A 23,693-nucleotide genomic window follows, 5' to 3' on the forward strand; every position below is an offset into this window, starting at 1 on the left:
CTCTCCCCTGGGCAGGTTAGTATAATGCAGCTTGGTAAGTTAGATTGGGAAGAAGACAAAAACAATATCCCAGGTGTCCACTAAAGAACTATTATGTTGTCTTTTGGTTTGCAGAAGCATATTTAAAGAGAAATATTCAGGGTGGGAGGCTAGGCTGGGTCTTGGAAACTGTTCTGTTCAGTTGAGCTTTAATATGGCCCTTGATATTTTGCCTCTTTTATAAGTGCAGTTTCTATACATTGTTCCCATACTTTGAATAGGTAATATTCAATGACCCCATAACAGATGCTGTGGGTGTGCAAGGATAACTTCGCATTACATAGAAAATACTTCTTATGTGCATTTGTTAATCTGGGGCAAGATGTTATCACGTTAACTCCCTACCCACGTTTATACTGCTACTTCCAGATGGATCATTCTTAATTCTATTAATCATAAAGCATTTGTGTCAGAAAAAAAGTGAAAACAATCAAAAATTTTGGAAACAAAGTGGAAATCTACACTGTTAGAAATTGTGTAAAATTCAGTTCATGAGGCATGGTAGTAGCATGATTTAAAAAAAAAATCTCACCTGGCATCAATCATTCATTCAGTTTTCTTCCAGCTCTTCCTTTGAAGGGAAAGAAATAGGAGGAAATCTAATTGGCTTGGAATTTGGTAGGAAATTAGTGAATTGAAGGCATGCAATTGCATTTCCTTTAAAATAAGAAAACAGCTTGAAACACTGCTTGAAAATACTGTCATTCAGTACTTAGTCTGACATTCCTACTGTGCTCCAGTTCAACTGTGTTGCTACTGTTGTCACTACTGAAAGATTTCTTGGACTTTCATGCAAGTTTAGTGACAGCAGGAATCAGTTGGAAAAAATTGTTCCCATCTGCAGTCCCTTTAGTATTTGCAGGACTACAGTATTTCCTCCCAAGCTTTTCTATCAGAGGGAATGAGTAATTGGAGAGTTACTACCAAACAGAAGTTCTCATGGATTGGATCAGCATCTAGCAGATGATCTTTTTGAAGGAGCAGATCTCCTGTGTGGCATTCTTCAGATTATGGAGGAAGATTGTGGTACATAGCATAGCCTAGCATTTAGTGCTCAAAATCTCACACGCTAATGCTTTGGCTTTGCTTCCCTGGCCAGGCTCTGTGGTCCCCAGGTGACAAGGGAATAATATTTGTGGGCTGGTGGCATGAGCCATTCCGATTGGGATTAAATGCCTGCTCCAACAGACGGTAAGTGAGATCTCACAGGGTTCATGAGAACATGTTATAAATGTGTATCTCATTTTTAGTGGGCCAACATGAATAATTACTTTGAAAAACTCAACAGGTTCTTCCTCAGTTGTGAGATTAGTAATTGTTTCTGAAATTATATGGAAATTACAATCGGGTTTTAAAAGCAAACTACTGGGGGACAAACCCACCTTAATATCTGCCTTTCCTTAAACAGGTTAGCCAAGGCCTGCTGCCAGTCCACACTTCCAAGAAACTGCATAAAGCATCATCCCTAGAGTTGCTTAATTCATGAGTTCTATTACCATCAGTAAATATGACCCATTTCCTTACTGGAAAAGAGATTTTCAGCTTTCAAACCCTTAGTCCTATGTCACTTTCTTTTAAGTAAAGATTGCGAACATTGGATCTTATTGTAACATTTAGGGCTTCCTGTAAGGCTGGCATGATATCTGGGTTGGTGGTGAAAAATGTTCCCTTCAGGCAAATCTTCACCTGTCCCCTCTCCCTGTTATAGGTCAGCTCTATTTCTCTTCGATCTGTCTGAAAATAGCTGTGGTAAGTCATCTCAGAGATTGTCTTGAATGTCCTAAAGGTAAAAGAGTACTTGAAACCTCTCCTCAAACACTTGCAGTCCAGAGAATTATGTTCTGCTTTCCAGAGTCTACCACAAATTGGTTTACACAACTGACTATACTTGTATACAGATAGTCCTTGGCTTATGACCAGTCACTTAGCGACCATTTGAAGTTACCTCTGACCTCCCAAAAGGTACTCACAACCCAATTTCATAGTTACAGTCGCTGCAGTGCCCCCACCGTTGTTCATTACGGTGCCCCCCCATCCCACCAGGTCTCAGCCTGCTCTCAAGCTGGCCACTCAGCCACACAAAGGAGGCTAAAGCTGATCAGCACAAGCAAGCAGCTCCACAAACAGAGCCTCCTTAAAATACCAATCCCCCTAATCTTGTGAGAAGTACTACTTGCTTGAAGAATAGCATAAGGTTGCCATAAGACCAACAGCCTCTGTAAGAAAGCTGAGTTTTGCGTTGCATCCCATCCCATCAGCCGGGCTGCTCTGCAAAAAACAAAAAGGTAAGTTGGGTGGTGCTGGACCAAGGAGCAGGTTGAGTACTGCAAGTCTCTTGGGTGGCTGGATGGGAAATAGGCCTCAGCCTACAGGTTGTAAACTGTCTCCGTGTGCCGGTTGCTTCCATTGTCAGGCTCCTTTGTGTGACTGCCTAGCTGGCTTGGGAGCCAGCCAAGGCCTGGGAAGACCCTGAGCAATAGAGAACAGAGCACTGGGTGCCTTGGGGGTGGGGGAGGCCTGGGGCAGGTGCGGTTGGATCTGCGCTATGCGTTCAAGGATCTCTCCAATTGCTGAGGCAACCCATACCTCACTTAACAACCCACAAGTTCATTTAATGATTGCATTAAGAAGAGCAGGAATGGGGAGGGTTATTAAGTGAGATGCTTCACTTAATAGCCATCGTGACTTGTGGCTGTAATAGACTCCAGTTGAAGTTGATAGGAAGCAAGAAGTCCAGCCTCAACTCCTGCTTTGCTGGGTCCTGCAGGGCTCAGTACTTTCTCCGCTTCTGTTTAACAATCTACATGAAATGATCATCCACCACCATGGGCTGAGATAGCATCAATACGCTGATGAATCCAGCTGTGTGTCTCAGCCCATAGGGAGTTAAGCAATGCCTTGACCCTCTTGCAGTGCTTGGAGGCTGTTAAGGGCTGGATGGGGAACAGTGGGCTTAACTGAACCCTGGCAAGACAGAATGGCTCTGGTTTGGGGCTTTTTTGTCCATGGAGAATTGCCATTGTCAGTCTTGGATGGGATGGCACTGCCCCAAATAGACCCGGTGCATAATCTGGGGTTCTCCTGGACTCATGACTGTTGCTCAAGGAGCAGGTGGCAGACATGGCCAGGGCAGCCTTTGCATAACTGCGGTTTGTGCACCAGGTATGCCCTTTCCTGGACCAACAATCCTTGCTCACAGTCACCCAAGCCCTAACCACCTCCTGTCTTGCGATGCTGTCTACATGGCAATACCGTTGAAAAATATCTAGAAGCTTCATTTGGTTCAAAATGCAGTGGCCCCCATGGTTTTATGCAGGCCTAGACATGCATGTGTGTCACCTCCTGCGGAAGCTGCATTAGCTGCCGATTTGCTTCTGGATCTAATTCAAAGTGCTGGTTGTCACTTTCAAAACCCTACATGGCTTGGGACCAAGTTAGTTGAAGGACTGCCCTTTCTGGGACACATTTACCTGACCCACCAGAGCAGGAAGGGAGGGGACCCTACAGGTGGTCTATCTAGCAAAACCAAGAAAAAGAGCCTTCTCTGTGGTAGCTCCCTCCCTACGAAGCATCATCCCTGTGGAAATAAGATTGGCGCCCACCTTGACACTCTTTCTCAAGGCCCTGAAGACCTGGTTTTGCCAATGGGCCTGGAGACCCTAGAGTGGGATAGAGCCCATCAAATGGCTCATTTGAGTGTGGTCACCAGGGAATGGGGTTTATTGCTTTTTATTGTTTTTATATTGGGTTCTTATCTTTGTAAGAAACCCAAAGTCACTGAGAGGAGTTGGGTGGCCATATATATTTTCTTAAATAAATGAATAGTTGTAAGTTGAGAGCTACATGAAATGTAAAAATGTGGGTCAGGTGTTTTGTATTTCTGGTTACTATATAAGATTAAATAAATTGCCCAATTAAAACAGTCAAATATAAAAACCCATAAAAACCCAGACATTCCCCCATCAGGCCAGCTTGTTCGAATAAATGGGTCTTTAACCCGCGCCGGAAGGAGCGGAGATCCGGTGCCATCCGGAGCTCCACCGGCAGTTGGTTCCATAAAGCCGGGGCGCCCACAGAGAAAGCCCTCCCCCTGGGGGCCGCCAGCCGACATTCTCTGACCGGAGGCACCCTGAGGAAGCCCTCTCTGTGGGAACGCACAGAGTATCACTTGAGAGTATTTAATCAATTGTTGCAATGTAATGAGATTAAATAACTTTTTTTCTTTTCTTATAAAAGTTTTATTAATTTTTAAGAATTACAGACTTTAGTACATAGTAAACAACAACACCCGGAGGCTTCAGCTGGTGCAGAATGCAGCCGCGCGAGTCGTGATGGGGGTCTCCCGATACTCCCATGTAACACCTCTACTCCGCGAGCTGCATTGGCTTCCGGTTGCCCTTCGGGTGAGATTCAAGGTGCTGGTGATGACCTATAAAGCCCTAAATGGCGAGGGTCCGGGATATTTGAGGGAACACCTGCTGCCAGCATCAAGCTCCTTTCGTCCAGTGCGCTCCCACAGGGAGGGTCTTCTCAGGGTGCTGCCGGTTAAAGATTGCCGGCGGGTAACACCCAAGGGTAGGGCCTTCTCAGTGGGTGCGCCTGCCCTGTGGAACCAGCTGCCTACGGAGCTTAGGACTGCCCCCGACCTCCGTTCATTCTGCCGGGACCTGAAGACCTGGCTCTTCGAGCTCTCTGGCCCAGGCTGAGAATTTTTTAATTTTAATTTTAACTGGGTTTTTTATTTTTCTCAGGGTTTTATTTAATCTTTTTTAATTTGTTTTAACGTTTGTATTGATTTTCTTTTAAATGCCCTGTAAACCGCCCTGAGTACTTCGGGAAAGGGCGGTATATAAATCTAAATAAATAAATAAATAAATGTTGTCTGGGTTCAAATATTTAACATTAACTTTTTCAATATAGATCTGATCAATACTAGAGAATCCAGTATTTTTTTCCCCATGATCCTCCTTTCTTCTGCATGTTTTTTTCATTTTCCCTTCATTACACCATTACAATTTTTGGTACTGTTAATGTATACAAAGTTAGGTATAAGCGTCTTTATCATATTTCACTAATATACAAATAATATCAATTCATAAATCAATGTCAATTCATTAATCGATATCCTATTTTTCATGCTCTTGTTAAAGTTTGATTTCCCATCAGTATTTGAAATATCTTTATCAGTTATGATTTTTTCAATATTACATTTATATAGTTGAAAATTTTATTCTGATCAATCCTTTTATCTTCATATTTCCCATATCAAAAAAGAAAAAAATGCTATCTTAATTCTAAATCATATCTTTCATTATAAAAGTCTAATTATATCTAAAAGTCATTCTTTTAATCTTATTCAAAAAAGTATTTAAACATATAATGCCCCCTCTAAAAGGTCAAATCTTCTGTTTTTTAAATCTGACTTCCGCTTTTTTTCTTTGCCAACTTGCTTTCCAAGCCAGGACAATTAGATCGCCCAGGAATTTTGTTTCTATTTTTGTAAAAATTGCTTGGCATGAGGAAAGCAATTTAGGTATAGTATTTTTTTGCAGGGGGGATTCCACCCATTTATATTCCTTAAACAACTCCCAGTTCCTTTCTCCCTCCATTTCTCTCTTCATTTCCTGTATCTCAAGTTGTGACATTTACCTTAACAGCTCTATATTACCTTTTAAAAAATCTTTTTCTTTGCCATCAGATATATTTTGCAGACCTAAGGGGTAAAAGGTCTTTTGCATTTTCGTTGTTATAGCTAAGTCTTGCAGTTCTTTTATCTGTTCCATCTCTAAATCCAATTCCTCTGTTTTGTCTTCTGATTTCTGGATTATTTGTTCATACTTTGTAGTTGCTATCTGGGAGCTTTCTAGTTGTAGATTTAATTTGGAGATGTGCTCATTTATATTGTCTAAATTGTTTTTAGTCTCATGATTTCTTTTTATATCCTCTTTGCATTCAATAATTATTTGGTGAATTAGTTGTTACATAAAATATATTTCTTTCTGAAAGATGTTTGTTTTTTCTTGAGGCATTATTCCTGGAGATTAGATTTCTGGTCTTTATATGTATCCTTTATAATCCAATATATTCCAAAATATAGTTCTGAAAGCAATATTTTATAGTAATCCTTTGTCTCAAGTATCCCAAAAATTGTCAATCAGGCAAGGTTGTAATCCACAATATTTGAAGAGTTCAAAATGTTCAACCGCTCTGAAAATAGCTCAAAAGTCTTTCCCAGCCAGACGTAGTCCAAGGTCAAGTTTTTCTTTCTCTCCCACTCTTAAAAGTCCAAGCTCAGTAGGTATTTATAATCCAAGAAGGTCAGGATGATAAGTATGCCAAAATATTTTCCTTTATTGCCAGCTGTTCTCCCAGGATAGGAATCACCAAGTAAAGCAAATTATAGTGCTATACACAAATCCACCAGTAGATGTCATTCAAAGTCCATTTTCCACTCTTAAAACAAAGGATTGATTTCTTAAATTTCACCTCAATGTTTTTTTTTCAAAGAGAAAATCTTAACAGTAATCTCAGTTCTCAAATTTATCGAAACTGTAACTTTATGTTACTTCCACTTCAATATTGTACGTTTTTGTCCCCCATAAAATTAAAACGCCGCTTCCATTTACATTCGGAGGTTTTAAGCTTCTTGGGAGCCTTTCCCAGGAAATTCAGTTGTAAAATAGTAAAGAAAGGATCAATATTCTCACCCAGTTCCAGACATGCTGTTTATGATGTATTAAGTAGTGCTTTTTTCCTTTTCGGTTGTCAGCAGCTAATGGCTGGCCACAGGAATGTAGCCAGTCTTTCCCCTGCCGGTTTGGAGGGCTTTCTTTAGATCGAACAGAAAGACTGCTGTCTTTCCGTGATCAACAAGGCTACCCCTCTCTTCATCGCCTCTTCAGGGCGATTTTAGGCCCTTTTTAGGGCCCCCAGCAGGGCGAAATTGGGCGTGGAAGGCAGAGCCCTGACTTCTTGTGTCCCGTCCCACCACAACGCAAACCAGAAGTCTCTAAATAACTTCTTATTGTCACATATGTAGTTGCCCTAAGACGTAGCTCCATCCTCAACTTTGCACCCCATTCTGGTTGCAGAACTATTGACTTCAGATGATCAGTCAGTCTCTTCTCCCCGGCTCAGCCCTGACCAAACTCACCTGCTCTACTTGGAGGGACCAATGTTTGGGCCTCATCGCCAGTGCTTGAAGCTACAGTTGGTGAGTGCCTGAAAATATGTTACCTGTTCCTGTCAATGAACAAGTGAAAGGAACATCAGTTCATCCTTTCCTTTCCAAAATTCATTTCCCTCAAAAATAATAATCATGCCCCTTTATGCTATTTCCACTCCTAAACTCTCAGAGCTTCCATCTCATCTCTCAAAGATGGGGAAAGGTGGGTTTTTCAGTGGCCCAATACTGTCTCCCTCCCAAATAATGGTTTATTGTCAAAATATTTTTAATAAGCCACAACTAATTTGATTCAGACATCCTACTAAGCCATAAAGTACAGTTTATGGGTTAGTACTTAGTCTACTGGGTTCGCTCAGTAGACTAAGCCCAAACCATCACATTGCTTGGCATGATGTATGACTTTACCATACAAAACTCACAATATTTTCAGTCAGAAGCAGTGGTGCTCTGTGAACTAGAAATTATATGAAATATGAGGCCTAGCATATCTGAAAGATTGACTTCCTAGAAGGATGTCATTGATCAGTTACAGTTAGAAAAGTAAATTATGATATCTTAGCCAGCTGGTATAGAACATTTTCAGTCACTTGAAATTGCTAGGCCACTTTAATTCCAGTTTGAAATGAAAAGCAGGCTGAAAAATATAAGCGGACATAAAATCAATGTCTCTTGTTCTTGTATCTACAGAATGTCATCACTTATTATCATAAAATTAATACTGCAATCTTAAGAGTTAGCAAAGTTTTCAATGTGCAATCTTCTCTTCTGCTTAGCTCAACTGGCAAACAAAGTCCTCATATACAGTAGTGGACATAGTCAGAACTGCCACAGCTGGTAAGTCCCCATTTCAGAGAATACATACTCCAAATTTGAATGACTTTTTGTGATTACCCTCCATTTTGGTTACATATCTCCATTTTATGTATTGTCTTATTGCCACATGGACTCACATAGGCAGTTAAGGGTTGTTTTTATAGTCTGGAAAAGAAGAATATTTTAGTAAATGCTAGAATTTTTCTTAAACTCTGTCTCTGGTATGAAATATCTCAACAAACTCTTCATTTTTTCTTTAAAGGTTTTTATGGGATTTACTCAGGAGCATTGTCCATGTATTGCTGGGCCTCTGATAATCAAAGAATTTTACTTAGCACTCCTCAGAGGAGTAGAAAGGTAGGTGGATGCCAGCAGAAAGTACCTCGTGTTCAAAAAAGAGGTTTAACAATAGGACTATATATCTGTTCCCACCCAGCACTACCCTGCGGAAAAGCCAAACAGAAAGAAGTGATAAGAAAACGAAATGTATGTGATGAAGAACAATTGGTTTACAGTAGATGTCTTAATGTATACATTCTGACTTAGGGGCTTGGAGCAGCATAACTCTCAAGTAGATCAGAAGGATAATTAATATGAGTTTTCTAGCTCAACAAAAAGTTGAATCTGGATTTCCTATAACTTATAAGATGCTATAGCTACTGTTTTACAAGAAACTACAGAAATATGCAATCCATTATTTTCATCTAAGATGACTGAGTCCTGTGGATTACAAAGACTCTTACAAGAAAACTTCTGTCTGTTGAAATTAAAGATGAAGTTAAGACTAAGAGATTAGTGCTCAATATAAAATTTATTAAACCTTCGGAGAACCCATCAGCCTTGTAATTTATGTTGAGAGAGAATGTGAAAAAAGTGTTTTTCACCGGTAATTTATCCACACATTCATCAACTAAGTCCACAGGCATAATCTTTTTACCATCTTTTGCAGGAAGTGTTAGTTGTGGATACCAAATCAGGAAGTGTGAAATCTATTACATCAGGTACAACATAATCTTGGGTTTTGTGTGTTTTGTATGTATGTACCGTATTCGAGTCAGTTTTAACATGACAAACATGCTCATCTCAAAGGAAGGCAAATTTTTGCTGCCTTGTGCTAACTCCTGATTAAAATCTAAATTTCAGTGAAGCCAACAGTTCCTTTACCCTTGATACCTTTTTCTTTTTAAAAGCTTCATACCATTTTTCTATATAGATCTTAATGCCATACTGGGATATCATTAGAGTACATGTCCAACAGGTTTTTTTTTATTTGTTTCCAAAGAAACAAACATCAAGTATTTTCCTCCAGAATCAGATTCCTCTCCCACTTCCCTTCCTACAATGGTCTTCGAATAGGAATTTTCATGCATTGGGTCATGAATCAAGATAATGAAGATAAATCTGAAATAATATCCTTGATATTTTGCCTAGGTACCTCAGAAGGTAGCTGGACTCTACTAGGAGTTCAGCAAGATCTGCTAGTGGTGACCTGTTCATCTCCCAATTGCCCTCCAAGTCTGGTAAGAAATTTCCTGTGTAGGTCAAGATAAGGGTTGCCTTGAGCTTCCATTTCCCCGTTACCCTTTTTTCCATGGAACCATGACAATTCAGAGACTTTGGTAAGCTATCATCATTACTATACCTTTTTCCATATACTGTACTTGCATGAGATATTTTTCGTTGTCTTCTTTTTTAAATAACCTTTAGAAGACTTTGACTACTCCTCCTTCCCTTAAAGAAAATCAGTTTGGACATTCATATGTTTACATGATGTACATCAACATACAGTCAAATGATTTTTTCTTAGTCCAAGCTCTGGTGTTCCAAAAATCTGTTCTCAAAATGGAAATTATGTCTGTAAACAGAGATAATTTGCAATAAGAATATACATTCTGACAAAAATGAGGACAAAACTAACTCCCATCCGGCCAGATATAATGCTAAGGTTGTGTGACACCATATCGTTCAAGGTCAGTGCTTCCAGTAACAGCCTATTATATCTGCTTTGTAGAAGGTGGGTGTGCTCCCACCTGCAGGGAGTGAGCTGGAACTACAGTGGATCAGTGTGGAGGAATCTTCTGTACTACCTGACATGGAATGGAAAATCCTCACAGTGGATCCTGCTTTGTCTGAGAAGGGCAGCCCATACAGTAAGGAAGCAGGTCCACAGAGCTTCCTCCTAGACTTATGACTATCTCACTTGCTTTGCTAGTTGGCTGGGATTTATTGTGGGCTTTGCATTTAGTGCTTCTAGAAGATGGAGCTAGACTTGGTTCTTGGACATAGTAAAGAGTACAATTAGATTTATGAGGATGATTAACGGTTACGGACAGCTGTGCACAGTGGTGGGATTCAAATACTTAAACAACAGGTTCTATTATGTGATGTAGGCCTGGGCCTCTGATGCTTAGAATGGACTCCTGGAAGTGGCATCAACACACTTCCAGTCATCTGTTCTAGGCCTGGGAGGCCTCTGATGCCTAGAACAGACTTCTGGAAGTGGTATCGATGCACTTCCAGTGGGCCATTCTAGGCCTGGGAGGCCTCCGAGGCCTAGACTGGACTTCCAGAAGCCAGCCGGTTCTCTGAATTCAGATAAATTTAGCTACCGGTTCTCCTGAACTGGTGCGAACCGGCTGAATCCCACCACTGGTTGTGCAGAAGGGTAACATATTTTAGCCAAAAATAAACTTTAATCTGCCTTTGGCATAAAGATGAGACTCATTGTTCTCGAGCGCTGCCTGGAAGAATCCAAATCAGAATGAAGAGAGTAAAAAAGTAAGTGTTGCATGCATCTGGATTCTCAGCCCCCTGTGCTGCTCTCATTTCATTTCCTAATTTAAGGACAGGACAAGGGAATTCCATAGAATCCTGTTGTGTGCTATATAAAATAGAGAAGCTCTAAGGCACAGGTGTCAAACTTGCCACGTCATGTGACGTGTTGCGATGTATCACGACTCTTTGCATTGCCAGCAGTTGGGTGGGCGCAGCTTCAGTATGATGAAACTGGCCTGCAGGCTGGCAGTTTGACACCTCTGCAGTCTTAAGGCATTAATAATTGATTTGTAACAAATTGAATTCCTTTGGTAAATCATTTGGAATCGAGCTAGCTAGATGGAACATTTAGCCAACCTTAGCCAATCTCAAAAAGCTAAGTAAGATTGAATTTTCTTTGGATAGCAGGCCATCAGTAAATTCCAGGGCTTTTACAAGATTGGAAAATCAAAACAATATTCTGGAGTTTTCTTCTTTTATTCATATACTTTGCTTTCAGGGCTAGGTGTTGGTATTTCTGGTATTTCATGCTCATGTATTTCATTTCATATTCTGTTACCCAAAATGTTTCAATTTATAGTTGACAAGTCAAATCACATTTAGTTAAGAATCCATAGAAAGAGTCCCCTCCCCCTTATTTTCATCTATATTGTGGTCTGAAAGCCATTTTTAATACCACTACATATTCAGAGGACTTTTGATGTAAAGCATCATGCTCTGGGATTTCTGCAAACAGGTGACAGTGCTGGTCAAAACAAATTACATAGAGTCATATCTGGTTTAATACTCAAATGAGAGACTTTCCAGAGAGCCATAGGGTAGACCTGGGTCAAAAACAACCATTGTGGGAGAAAGGAATTACATTTCAATTTTGCTTTCAAGAAAGTTACATAGACTTGTTCATGAAATTACTAGGATTCAAGCTTGACTCAGAAGAGACTTAACCTTGTTTAACCACGGAAAAAGTGCACCAGCCACTTCAAGGCACAGATTTGTCCATTGTGGAAAGGGAACAGTTTTTTAGGATATTTATTTGTGTTACATTTCTTTATCACAATTGGGATTTAGATTTTCTAGCCCAAAAGCAAAATGTCTTGGTTCTTTATACTGTAGGAGTGTATCTTGTACTTGGGGTTGTGAACAAGAGGAACTGACAGTCTAAGCAAAGGAAGGACGTACTTAGAAGGTTGATTTCCCTTGGTCAGTGTGGTTTGAAAGATGGCCTTCAAAAGCTCACTTTTGACCTTTCTTATAGCTGACCAGTCATTTGAAGCCATATTGCTGATTCCTCGAGGAAGCAAACCAGGAAAAGAGGCCTTTATCCCCCTTATGGTTTCTCCACATGGTAAATCACATTCATTCTTCTCTTTGCCCTGAGTAAGCTATTATATGTGTTAACAATTTATTTATTTTATTTTATTTTTATTACATTTATATCCCGCCCTTCTCCGAAGACTCAGGGCGGCTTACAAACTTAGCAGTAGCCTTCATTCTATGTATATGCCTGCTTGTTAGGGCTTTCACACACACCCCAAGCGGCATTATTACAAAGTCAGCTTAATTAGCCCTAGCTTTCTTGCTTCATTTTCATTTTTTCCCCAGGATATTATCAAAGCTGGTGAGGGCGTCTTTTGAGGCGCCTTGAAATTTAAAGGGGGAAAAGTTATTAGCCAGAGCTGCAGTTTACTGCTTTAATGAGTTGAGCCACATTTCCAAGAAAGTAAATGTATTTTGTTGATCAGGATTTCCAGCCTCTTGCTTGTTCCCTTTTTCTCTTTCAATTGTAGATTTCTGTTTTCTTATTAATGAACATTACCAATTCTCAGATCACTTTTCCAAAATTGGAAAAAGGAGCACCAGTTCGTTTCTGTATATCTGCCATTTTCTTTCCAGGTGGGCCACACTCAGTTTTTGATGCTTGCTGGCGTCCAACTATGGCAGGTCTCTGCCGGCTGGGTTTTGCTGTACTTATGGGTAAGTAGCTCAGGATTCCTGCATTTAATTTTCTTTGCCTTTCTAAGGTTTTATCCAAAGTGATGTTGCATGCATTTTACTACAGGTGATCCTCAGTTAATGACCACTGCTTTAACAAACAAGGGAATGACCTGGAAGATTGGAGTACTTGAGCTAGTTACTTACCCCCTTTGCAACTAAAACCACAGTTATTTGAGCAGCAGAATGACATCAGAACCAAGCCATGGGAAACCAATAACAGCACAGCAGCTTGTACTTCTCACGAGCAGCTTCACATACATGAGTTTTCTTTTTTTTATTGAAAAGTTTTACAGTACATTTTAAACATATAATAATAAACCTTTATTGTCAAAGTACAACATGTGTACATTGAGATTAGCTGAGCCTCCCCCCGTGCTCTCTCCCCCCAACACACAGTGACAACAAACCCTCCATCCCACCACACTATGTGAACCAACTACACCACACACCGGCCTCCCAAGTCAATTCTGCATAAGATTACCGTATGTCCCATTTAAAAGCCTAACAGCCCACGGATAAAAGCTATTTTTCAGCCTGTTGGTACGGCTGGCTATATTCCTATATCTCCTACCGGATGGTAGGAGAGTAAAGAGATACCGTCCAGGGTGTGAGTCATCCCTGAGAATCTTCCTCACTCTTCCAAGGCAGCGAGCCCTGGCGATGTCATCCAGTGGTGTCAGGGAACAGCCCACAATGTCTTGTGCTGTGCTCACTACCCTCTGTAATACTTTCCTATCCGCGGCTGTCAGACCAGCATACCAAACCACAATACCATACGAGAGGACGCTCTCTATGGTAGACCGGTAAAAGAGGGTCATTAGCTGTTGTTCTACCCTGTTCTTCCGCAAGATCCTAAGAAAGTGAAGCCTCTGTTGGGCCTTTCTAGCCACCTGGGTTGTGTTAACTTTCCAGGTCAGATCTTCACAGAGGTAGACTCCCAGAAATTTAAAGGAGGAAACTCTCTCTACACAGTCCTCTCTGATGTAAAGTGGGGCAGGTTCCTCCTTTTTTCTCCGGAAGTCTAACACCATCTCTTTCATCTTGCCGATGTTTAGGTGCAAGTTGTTGTTACTACACCATATGCATAGTTTTTGTACCTCCACCCTATATGCTGTCTCATCCCCACCTGTAATAAAACCCACCACAGTTGTATCATCTGCGAACTTGATTATCGCAGTGGATGGGTCAGATGATACACAATCATAAGTGTATAAAGAGTACAGGTAGGGGCTAAGCACACAGCCCTGTGGCGTGCCGGTGCAAAGCTTCAGGGGGGTGGACAAAGCAGACCCAACCCTCACTGTTTGTACCCGATCCCTAAGAAAGTCTTGAATCCAATCGCAGATAGCGGGGGAGAATTTCAAGTCAGTCAGCTTCTTGATGAGAATGCTCGGCAAAATGGTGTTGAAAGCCGAGCTGTAGTCAACAAAAAGCATCCTGACGTAACTTCCAGGTTTCTCGAGATGACTTGCTACAGAGTGTAAGGCAGTAGCTATGGCATCGTCTGTCGACCTATTTCCCCTGTAGGCAAATTGATGTTTATCAAAGTCCAGTGGGAGGCATGTCCTAAGATGTTGGAGAACCAATCTTTCGAAGCATTTCATGACTACAGACGTTAATGCAATAGGTCTGTAGTCATTCAGGCACTCAACTGCAGTTTTCTTGGGGACTGGGACAATGGTAGCTGCCTTCAAGCATGATGGTACACATGCCGTTTGCAAGGAGATGTTAAAAATCCTTGTCAGGACCCCTGCTAATTGATCGGCACAATTCCTGACCACTATCCCCAGCACCCCATCTGGGCCTGCGGCTTTGCTGGGATTCACAGCCTTCAATACAGCTCTCACTTGGTGTTCACATATACTCCCTCCCTCCCCCTACCCCCCCCCCGCCCTCCCCCCCTCCCCCACCCCGACTTTCCAGAGCTGAATAACAGGGTATTGCCTCTAACAAACTTAAGCTAAAATATGCTAACCAACTATAAATACGCTTTAAATCCTATCGCACTTTAACTCCCCTTAAACATAAGTAAATAATAATACATCTTATAATTCTAATATTCATTCATATGCTAGGTGAAATTTTTTAGTCCCGTATTTATTCTGAATATAATCAATCCAGCTTCTCCATTCTGAGATATATCTCTGTTGCGATTGTTCTTTTAAATATGCCGAAATTTTTGCCATTTCTACCAAGTTTGAAACTTTTAGAGTCCACTCTTCTATAGTAGGCAGTTCCTCCTTCTTCCAATATTGCGAAACCAAAAGTCTTGCTGCCGTTATTAAATTCAACATCAATTTAGTTTCTATAACAGTACAATCAGTAATAATACCCAGTAGAAATAACTGTGGAGTAAACCTTATCTTTTTCTTAAATATCTTCTGCATATTCCACCAAATTTTAATCCAGAAAGCTTTAACTTTTTTACAAGTCCACCACATATGATAATATGTTGCGTCCTCACAGCCACACCTCCAACATTTAGGCTGATAATTTGGATACATACATGCTAATTTTTTAGGATCTAAGTGCCATCTATAAAACATTTTATAAAAATTCTCTCTTAAGTTTTGTGCCTGGGTAAATTTTACGTTTCTGACCCAATTTTTCCCCCAAACATCCATTGTTATTGGCTCTTGAATATTCTGGGCCCATTTTATCATACAATCTTTAACAAGTTCCGTTTCTGAATCTATTTCTATCAATACATTATATATCTTTCTTATATGTGCTTGACTTTGATCTCTAATTTGTTTTACCAGATTTTCATCTGTTGTTGAAATGCCAATTTTCTGATCTTCTTTCCATCTAGCTTGTATCTGGCCATACTGAAACCAAGTTTGTACTATTTTCCCTTCTTTTAAAGTATTAAATGGCTTTAATTGCCATACATTCCTTTCCAGTCTGAGAATATCTTTATATGTGGTCACATCATGTTTAAATCCCAGACTTATATTTTCTATCGCATATTTAGGTATTGCCCAAATTGGTATTTTATAATTTAACTTGTATCGGTATTTTTTCCAAACTCGCAACAGAGCATACCTTAACATATGTGTCTTAAAGATATTATCCACCTTTTTATCATACAATAAATATGCATGCCAACCATATAATAAATCACATCCCTCAACATTCAATATTCTTCCTTGTTAAATTAAACCAATTACTAATTGACGATAAAGCCGCAGCCTCATAATATAATTTAAAATTAGGCATTTTAAGACCACCTCTTTCACGTATATCTTGTATTATCTTAAGTTTTACTCTCGGTCTTTTCCCTGCCCAAATAAATTTATTAATACCTTTCTGCCATTCCTCCAAATTTGAATCTTTTTTAAGTATAGGTATCATTTGAAACAAAAATAAAAATTTTGGTAAAACAAGTGGGCTAATGCCTCCTTAAGTAACACCAGCTGCCTGCAATTAGTGCAGGTTCGAGTCCCACCAGGCTCAAGGTTGACTCAGCCTTCCATCCTTCCGAGGTAGGTAAAATGAGGACCCAGATTGTTGGGGGCAATTAAGCTGACTTTCTAATAATGCCGCTTGGGGTGTGTGTGAAAGCCCTAATAAGCAGGCATATACATAGAATGAAGGCTACTGCTAAGCTTGTAAGCCGCCCTGAGTCTTCGGAGAAGGGCGGGATATAAATGGAATTAAAATAAAATAAATAAAATAAATAAATTCATTTTAACTGCTGCAATTCTTGCCAATAAAGACAGTTGTAATTTTTTCCAAGTATCTAACTCTTTTTGTATTTTTAACCATAACATACATGAGTTTTCTTTGACTGTAGAAATGCTTGATTTTTGAAAACAGCCCGATAGGCAGGTGCCTTTCCTGGAAGCTGCTCAGAACCTTAAGGGACCTGGAAAGCTCTGGAGGCTGCCCTTCACTTACTCTTGTCCTTTTTTTTTTTTTGTCTAAACAGTAAATTACAGAGGCTCCTTGGGTTTTGGTCAGGACAGCATTGATTCGTTGATCTCCCGTGTTGGAGTACAAGATGTGGCGGACACTCAGGTCAGTCTCCTTTGCTTCTTCATTCCCCCCCCCCCCATTCTGTGAAAGAAGCCTGGGGTTAGGCCAGGTTTAAGGCTAGAACCGAAGGTGGAATTATTGTGTGATATTTTGTCCTCCTTACAATGATGGACAATCTGACTTCTTTTGGGGGGTTAGGAGAGCAAGCTGTGATCACAGATATGGTGACTGCAAAGGCAGGTCTGCCATATAGAATGGTCCTCCCAGAGCAGGGCTCCTCTTTTCTCCATTCCTTTTGACTTCTCTGCACAGTTGGACGAATTGGTCCTTGGCAGATTCGTCCCAGCCAGTTTGATGCAGTGGTCAGGTCACAGGTATTGGAAGAGCAAATTCAGTATTTTGAGTAGCAGAGCATTACTGGCATAACGTTCATAAGGTTCCTGTTGTCTTTCAGCATCCCTTCGAAGAAAAAAAAATCTTTCTCTTGCATAAACAACAGATATTTGCTGAGCTTCACAGGAAGAATTGTTAAGGATCTTATACATATAGCATGAGCGTGACAAGCCAGAAGTTCAGTTTTGTGATCTGTATTGCACTCTGCCGCCCAAGAAACTGCTTACTGCACCAGGTCTACTTGTGTAGCAGCCTCTGAAATACCACCTGCCATTTGCTTGATGTTCCCTTTACAGCTGGCAGTAGAAGCGGCACTGCAGATGGAGATCTATTTGGACCCAAATAGAATTGCCTTGTTGGGAGGCTCTCATGGTGGCTTTATCTGTTGCCATTTGATTGGTCAGTTTCCAGAGAGGTACAAAGCTTGTGCAGTCAGAAATTCCGTCACCAACATGGCCACTCTGCTGGGGACCTCTGACATTCCTGATTGGTAAGAAGCTTGCCTCCTCAAGCCAGCCTAAGAGATTGGCCTTTTTGCCTCCCACCCATTTACAAACTTGATTTATACACATGTTTGGGAAGTCTTTTGCCAATTTCATCTGTGCGTGTCTCTGTTACATGACTTTTCATCCTAATTCAGCTCCTATATAGATCTGCCTGATCCTCACTATTCAGGCACCACACATTCTCCTTTTTCCTTTCACAAATGCCATTTCTCCAATTGTCTAGCAGTCACATCCTTTGGCACCTCAGTACAGGCAGAGGTCATGGGGCTAAATATTCTGTACACTTTCCCCAGGAGATATGCTTCTTTAGGTCTGCCATATTCCTATGAGCGGATTCCTACAGAAAAAGATCTGTCTGCCATGCTGCTCTCCTCCCCAATTATTCATGCTGCAAAGGTAAGTACCAATACGTGGAGCTGCTGATTTACTGCAGAACCTCTGCCTCTAGCAAACATCTTGGGGAGGGCAGGGTGTTTCCCCTCTATTTCATGTCTAAAGCTCTATAATTAGATATAAAACATAGGCTCACAGTTTAGCATAAGTTGTGCTCAGGCGTAGAATTTAGAACTGTGCTGCATTTCCAAGCAGAATCCAGGTCGGCATTTGTAGGAAATGTTTTAACATAAGACTCAAGTTGATGGCCTAAATGTTCCCTTCCAATTTTTTTCATTTCACTGATTGATTCTGTGCCATTAAGTCAATGTCAGCTATTAGCAATCATCTATTTTTATATCATATGGCTATACAGTGGTCAGAATGTTGTAAGCTGCCCTGAGAGGACTTAACTCTGAATAGTAGCTTATACATTTCAATAAGTGCATGTTTCCTGACAACTCTACGAAAAAGAAAGAACAAAAGGACCATGCATGACTGTAAGCTTATGTCTGTCACTACTGATGTGCATGCCATCTCATTCAACCAGAAGGCTGTTGTGAACCAACTTGTGAATAACAGAGGGCAAGTTGCATCATTAGCTTAATTTGAATAGTTCACATAGATGTATTCTGCCATTTAGAGTCCAACATTTACTTGTTTTACTATATTTTGCTTGAAAACAAATATGAACAAACCTGCTTGACTCAATATTACAAGCTATGTGGGTGAGTGCTTTGGATGGTTTTTTTGCTGGTTACCTACAGGTACGAGCACCTCTGCTGCTGTGTGTTGGTGCAAAAGACCGGCGAGTGTCTCCTTACCAAGCTTTGGAATATTACCGTGTGTTGAAAGCTAGAGGAATCCCTGTACAGTGAGTTCTCATTTAATTTATTGAGTCAAAGCAAAAGAATGTCTTCTTGACTTTTTCTGTTTGGACACATTCCATGGCCATGGCCATACTGTATATTCTGGTTCCTGGTTCCTGTACTGTAGTGGAGTTGCCAAGAGAATGGAGGAGCAAAACCAAATTTGAATACAAATAATCCTCACTTACTGACAGTATTTGGGATCTGGAACCAAAAACAAACAGTGCAAACAAACTACTGTTCTTAACCAAATAGGACATCCAGTTTATTTTTTTATTTTTTATTTTATTTTTAATTCCATTTATATCCCGCCCTTCTCCGAAGACTCAGGGCGGCTTACAAGCTTAGCAGTAGCCTTCATTCTATGTATATGCCTGCTTATTAGGGCTTACACACACACACCAAGCGGCATTATTACAAAGTCAGCTTATTGCCCCCAACAATCTGGGTCCTCATTTTACCTACCTCGGAAGGATGGAAGGCTGAGTCAACCTTGAGCCTGGTGGGATGCGAACCTGCACTAATTGCAGGCAGCTGGTGTTACTTAAGGAGGCATTAGCCCACTGCTCCACCAAGGCTCTTAGATGAACCAGAAGACTAGCCTGTGTGTAGGACTTGTGAATTCTGTAATAAGCAACTGGTAACTAATACTGATCCTTTATCCTTAGTGGAAGAGATACACTAGTTTTGTATCAATTGCAATTTCCAGATAATGTTTGTGCAAGTGTTGCTGCATGCAAAATTGTGAAATGGGAGTCAAGACAAGATCTGATCTAGGCAAGAATAAGAATTGCAAAATCAGATCTTTCCATAGGTGGGCAAACGTGCTTCTCACCACAGCTATCCTCTGTAAATTCAGTGACAACATAGGATTAAGAAACACCTAAGTTTTTGTGTTTTCATGTTTAGTACTGCCCTATCTAAAACAAGCCAAAAGTTAATACTGTATCCAGTTTCTTCTTTCCAACAGCACTTCCCTCTTGTTTTCATTTAATTAGAAGGTGTATCACTCACCCAGGCCTTTCTGGAACTTAGACATTGTTTGTGCTTCGTGGTGTTGGATGGTAAACAACAATACATCTTAGAGGCATCAGTATGCCCTGGAAATATTGGATGGAATCCTACTCCGAGATTCCAGATGATCTCTCCACTAATTGTCTGTTGACATTGATTAGCATGGGAGACAAAATTGAATTCTTTGGGACATTACAAATAAATGGGCAAGGGGTCAAGAGAATTCCTCCAGCATTATCTTTTGACTTAATACTTGACTCAGGAACTAGGCGGGCTGGCTGGAAAACCTGGAGCGGATCTCCCATTTGGTCTTTTTTTTTTTAAATCCCATTTATATCCTGCCCTTCTCCGAAGACTCAGGGTGGCTTACAATTTAAAGCACAAATCAATGTGCTTAGCAATAGCCTTCATTCTGTGTATATGCCTGTTTATTAGGGCTTTCACACACCCCCCAAGCAGCATTATTACAAAGTCAGCTTATTGCCCCCAACAATCTGGGTCCTCATTTTACCTACCTTGGAAGGATGGAAAGCTGAGTCAACCTTGAGCCTGGTGGGATGCGAACCTGCACTAATTGCAGGCAGCTGGTTTTACGTAAGGCTCTGCGCAGGGAAAGCTTTAGAGTGAATTAGGAAAAGTGAAAAAGTGAATTAGGAAAATAGGGAACGGTTGCTGGAATTGGGTATGTGTAGTTTAACGAAGAGAAGGGTGAGGGGTGACATGATAGCAGTGACCCAATATCTCAGGGGCTGCCACAAAGAAGAGGGAGTCAAGCTATTCTCCAAAGCACCTGAAAGCAGGACAAGAAGCAACGGATGGAAACTAGTCAAGGAGAGAAGCAACCTAGAACTAAGGAGAAACTTCCTGACAGTTAGAACAATTAACCAGTGGAACAACCTGCCTCCAGAAGTGGTGAATGCTCCAACACTGGAAGATTTTAAGAAGAGACTTGCCAGGCATTTGTCTGAAATGGTATAGGGTTTCCTGCCTTAGCAGGGGGTTGGACTAGATGACCTCCAAGGTCCCCTCCAACTTATTATTATTATTATTATTATTATTATTATTATTATTATTATTATTATTATTATTATTATTATTATTATTATTATTATTATTATATATTATATTATTATTATTATTATATTATAGTTTAATCCACTTGCACTGTTTTATGTTTACATGTTTGATGACAAACAGCCTTATGTTTATAAGTGACAGTTTTCCTACTAAGCACCTGCATGTCATAAGCATTTGAATTAAAATTACCATATTAAAATCAAATCTGATGTTTTTTAATTTTTATTTGGTGTGCGTTGGAAGAGGGGTAGTCTTATACGGCGAGTATAGCCCAAACCCTATAATTTAACAGGAAATGTAGGGGGTCGTCTTATACACCCAGTCGTCTTATACGCCGGAAAATACGGGTATCTAAATGCATATTGTATAAATACATAAGGACCACCATTTTCTCAGTTTCTTTTCCCGGGATAGAATGTTTGAGTTACCTTACACAGATCAATAATAGTATGAGTCAAGGCAAAAGTTTCTTTAATTGAAATATTAGACACAGGGAACATAATCCATTTATGTGGTGACATTGATTGCCTCCCTTAATTAGGGGTTCAATACTTTCCTGGATAATTTTATCAGCCACGAACAGCATTGATTTAATAACCTTTATATCTCAATTCTTTGTTCGTATCCTCAAATTTACAAACTAGGAAGAATGCAGAGTAGCAAGCAGCCATCAATTGTAAATTGACCCACCAAATGCAAGTAGAACCAATGGAGTTTATACACAAAGAACACAAATGACCTAGTTGCTGAAATCTGCTGCCACAGGCTTTTTTTTAGAAAGCAAGAATAGCAGGAATATTATCTGCCTAAGTGTCCAAATTCCCTGTGTGTGTTATTTATCAGATAATTTTATTACAATTGATTATACAGAGAAATCATACCCAAGGATCTTCAATATTTTTAAAATTAGATTGGTTTGCAATTTGAATTATTCAAATTGCAAACCAAATCAGACAGATGGAATAACAGCGAATGCTGAAGAGACAACCCCTCGTAAAAAGGCAGAGAACCACTTTGGCAATGAGAGATGACAGGGAAGTTGACAGTAAGAATAGATTGACATAGCTTCTTTAAAAAATAAATGACATGTGTTTATTTTAAAATGAGTGTACTGTCACTACTGTACTGTCTTTACTGTCAGTCAAAGCATTTTCCACAGCAGTTAAGGAATATTTTTAAAATATTTTAATTTTTTATGAAAAATTACTTTGTAATAACAGTGATACTTATAATAAAGTATTTAAAGTATTTTGCAAAATACTTTACCGGTATTTTTTTTACAGACTGATGTGGTATCCAGAAGAGAATCATGCCTTAAGTGGAGTAGTAGCTGAAGCAGATGTCTTTATGAACTGTGCCCAGTGGATCATGCATCACCTTTCCAGAAAGGTAGATTGAAAGTCAACTGGCAACTAAATATGAAGACAACCAAGTTGCTGAGAAGCAAACTATGATAATGTATATCCAGTTGCACTACAGTGACCTTCACAATGTGACAGGAGTTTCTTTTTCCCCACCTCAATGTGTAATCAGATTGTGGGCATCTGAAAATTCTTCCCTGCTGATAATCCTTTCAGAATGTTTTTGAGGAATTCTGCTGATAAAGTTACAAATATCTACTCAAATCCTAATTCTGATTGAAAAATGGATTTCTGATAACTGGCCTTGCAAAAAAGCTCTGCTATTAGATTGCTAAATCATATAATTAGTCGAGCCAACTTTTTATTTGAATAAATGGATATGCTGACATAGTCCAAAGGAAATTCTCCAATAAGGCTTCTCATTTGCAACTGAATACTTTTTAGTGGGTTTTATATGTGAGCAGGACTCTGCATTAATGATATTTTGATGATTAATTAATGATACCCACTCAGAATTGCCTGAGCCAAGGGATGAGTGAGAAACAAAATTTAATAAACAAGGAAATAAATACATACAAGACTGTTTTTATTCTTTCCCAGTTCTCTGATTAAATATTTGTTGCTTTTAGGAACTTCTGATGGAAAATGCCCACCATTTGTCTCTATCAATAAACGTGGATATACTACAAAAATATGTTTACCATAGATATTAATGATAAATTCATTCACCAGTGATGGACTCTTATGAATATCATCTCACACAAGAGACGAATCTTGGTGGGGTTGAGGAAAATAGGGGAAAGTTCTGAAGAAGCCACACAGCAAGGTCTAAGTGTGATGTATGACTCTGCCATGCTGACTCAATATTAGGAGTAAAGAGAAGGGCAATGTTGAGGTGAGGAAGAATCCTAGAGGAAGCAGATGGATACTTGGCTGTCAGGATATAGCACAAAAACAGTATTTTTGTGCATCAGATAATGAAACTTTATCCTTGATTTCAGCAGTTTTTGACACCATCAACCGTATTTTTCTTTTGGGCCATCTTTGAGGAGAGGTGGGGGGGACCACTGATTGGCAGTAGTTCTTGTTCCTGAAAGGCCCATTCTGGATGAAGGTGATAGGAGGAATCTATAATCTTGACCACCTTCCAGCCTTTAAACTTGTCTGTATTTAAGTTAATGTTAAGAGGAAAAGAAAGCATCGGAAGCAAGAGGGATCTTGAGTATACCCAGGAGCAGCAGCTTAATTTACGTTGAAAAATCTTCTTTCTTCTTATTCCTTTGGAAACAAGACTTTCCTGACCATTGGTAGGATA

General features: G+C 40.0%; 1 protein-coding gene across 1 annotated transcript; it reads left to right on the plus strand.

The window, feature by feature from the left end:
* Window positions 1-1,111: 1,111 nt before the first annotated feature.
* Window positions 1,112-23,516, plus strand: LOC308662905 (acylamino-acid-releasing enzyme-like; the record flags this gene model as incomplete). The annotated part of the gene is made up of 15 exons (XM_081319049.1): window positions 1,112-1,230; window positions 1,748-1,788; window positions 7,131-7,252; window positions 7,999-8,059; window positions 8,301-8,395; window positions 8,988-9,039; window positions 9,470-9,558; window positions 10,050-10,188; window positions 12,069-12,158; window positions 12,707-12,787; window positions 16,740-16,828; window positions 17,476-17,669; window positions 17,979-18,081; window positions 18,825-18,931; window positions 22,301-23,516. 15 exons carry the CDS (start codon window positions 1,112-1,114, stop codon window positions 22,413-22,415), a joined length of 1,497 nt encoding a protein of 498 aa, XP_081175175.1. The 3' UTR covers window positions 22,416-23,516.
* Window positions 23,517-23,693: the final 177 nt, after the last annotated feature.

Source organism: Vipera berus (assembly GCF_964194415.1).
Source record: "Vipera berus genome assembly, chromosome: 2".
NCBI lineage: Eukaryota > Metazoa > Chordata > Lepidosauria > Squamata > Viperidae > Vipera > Vipera berus.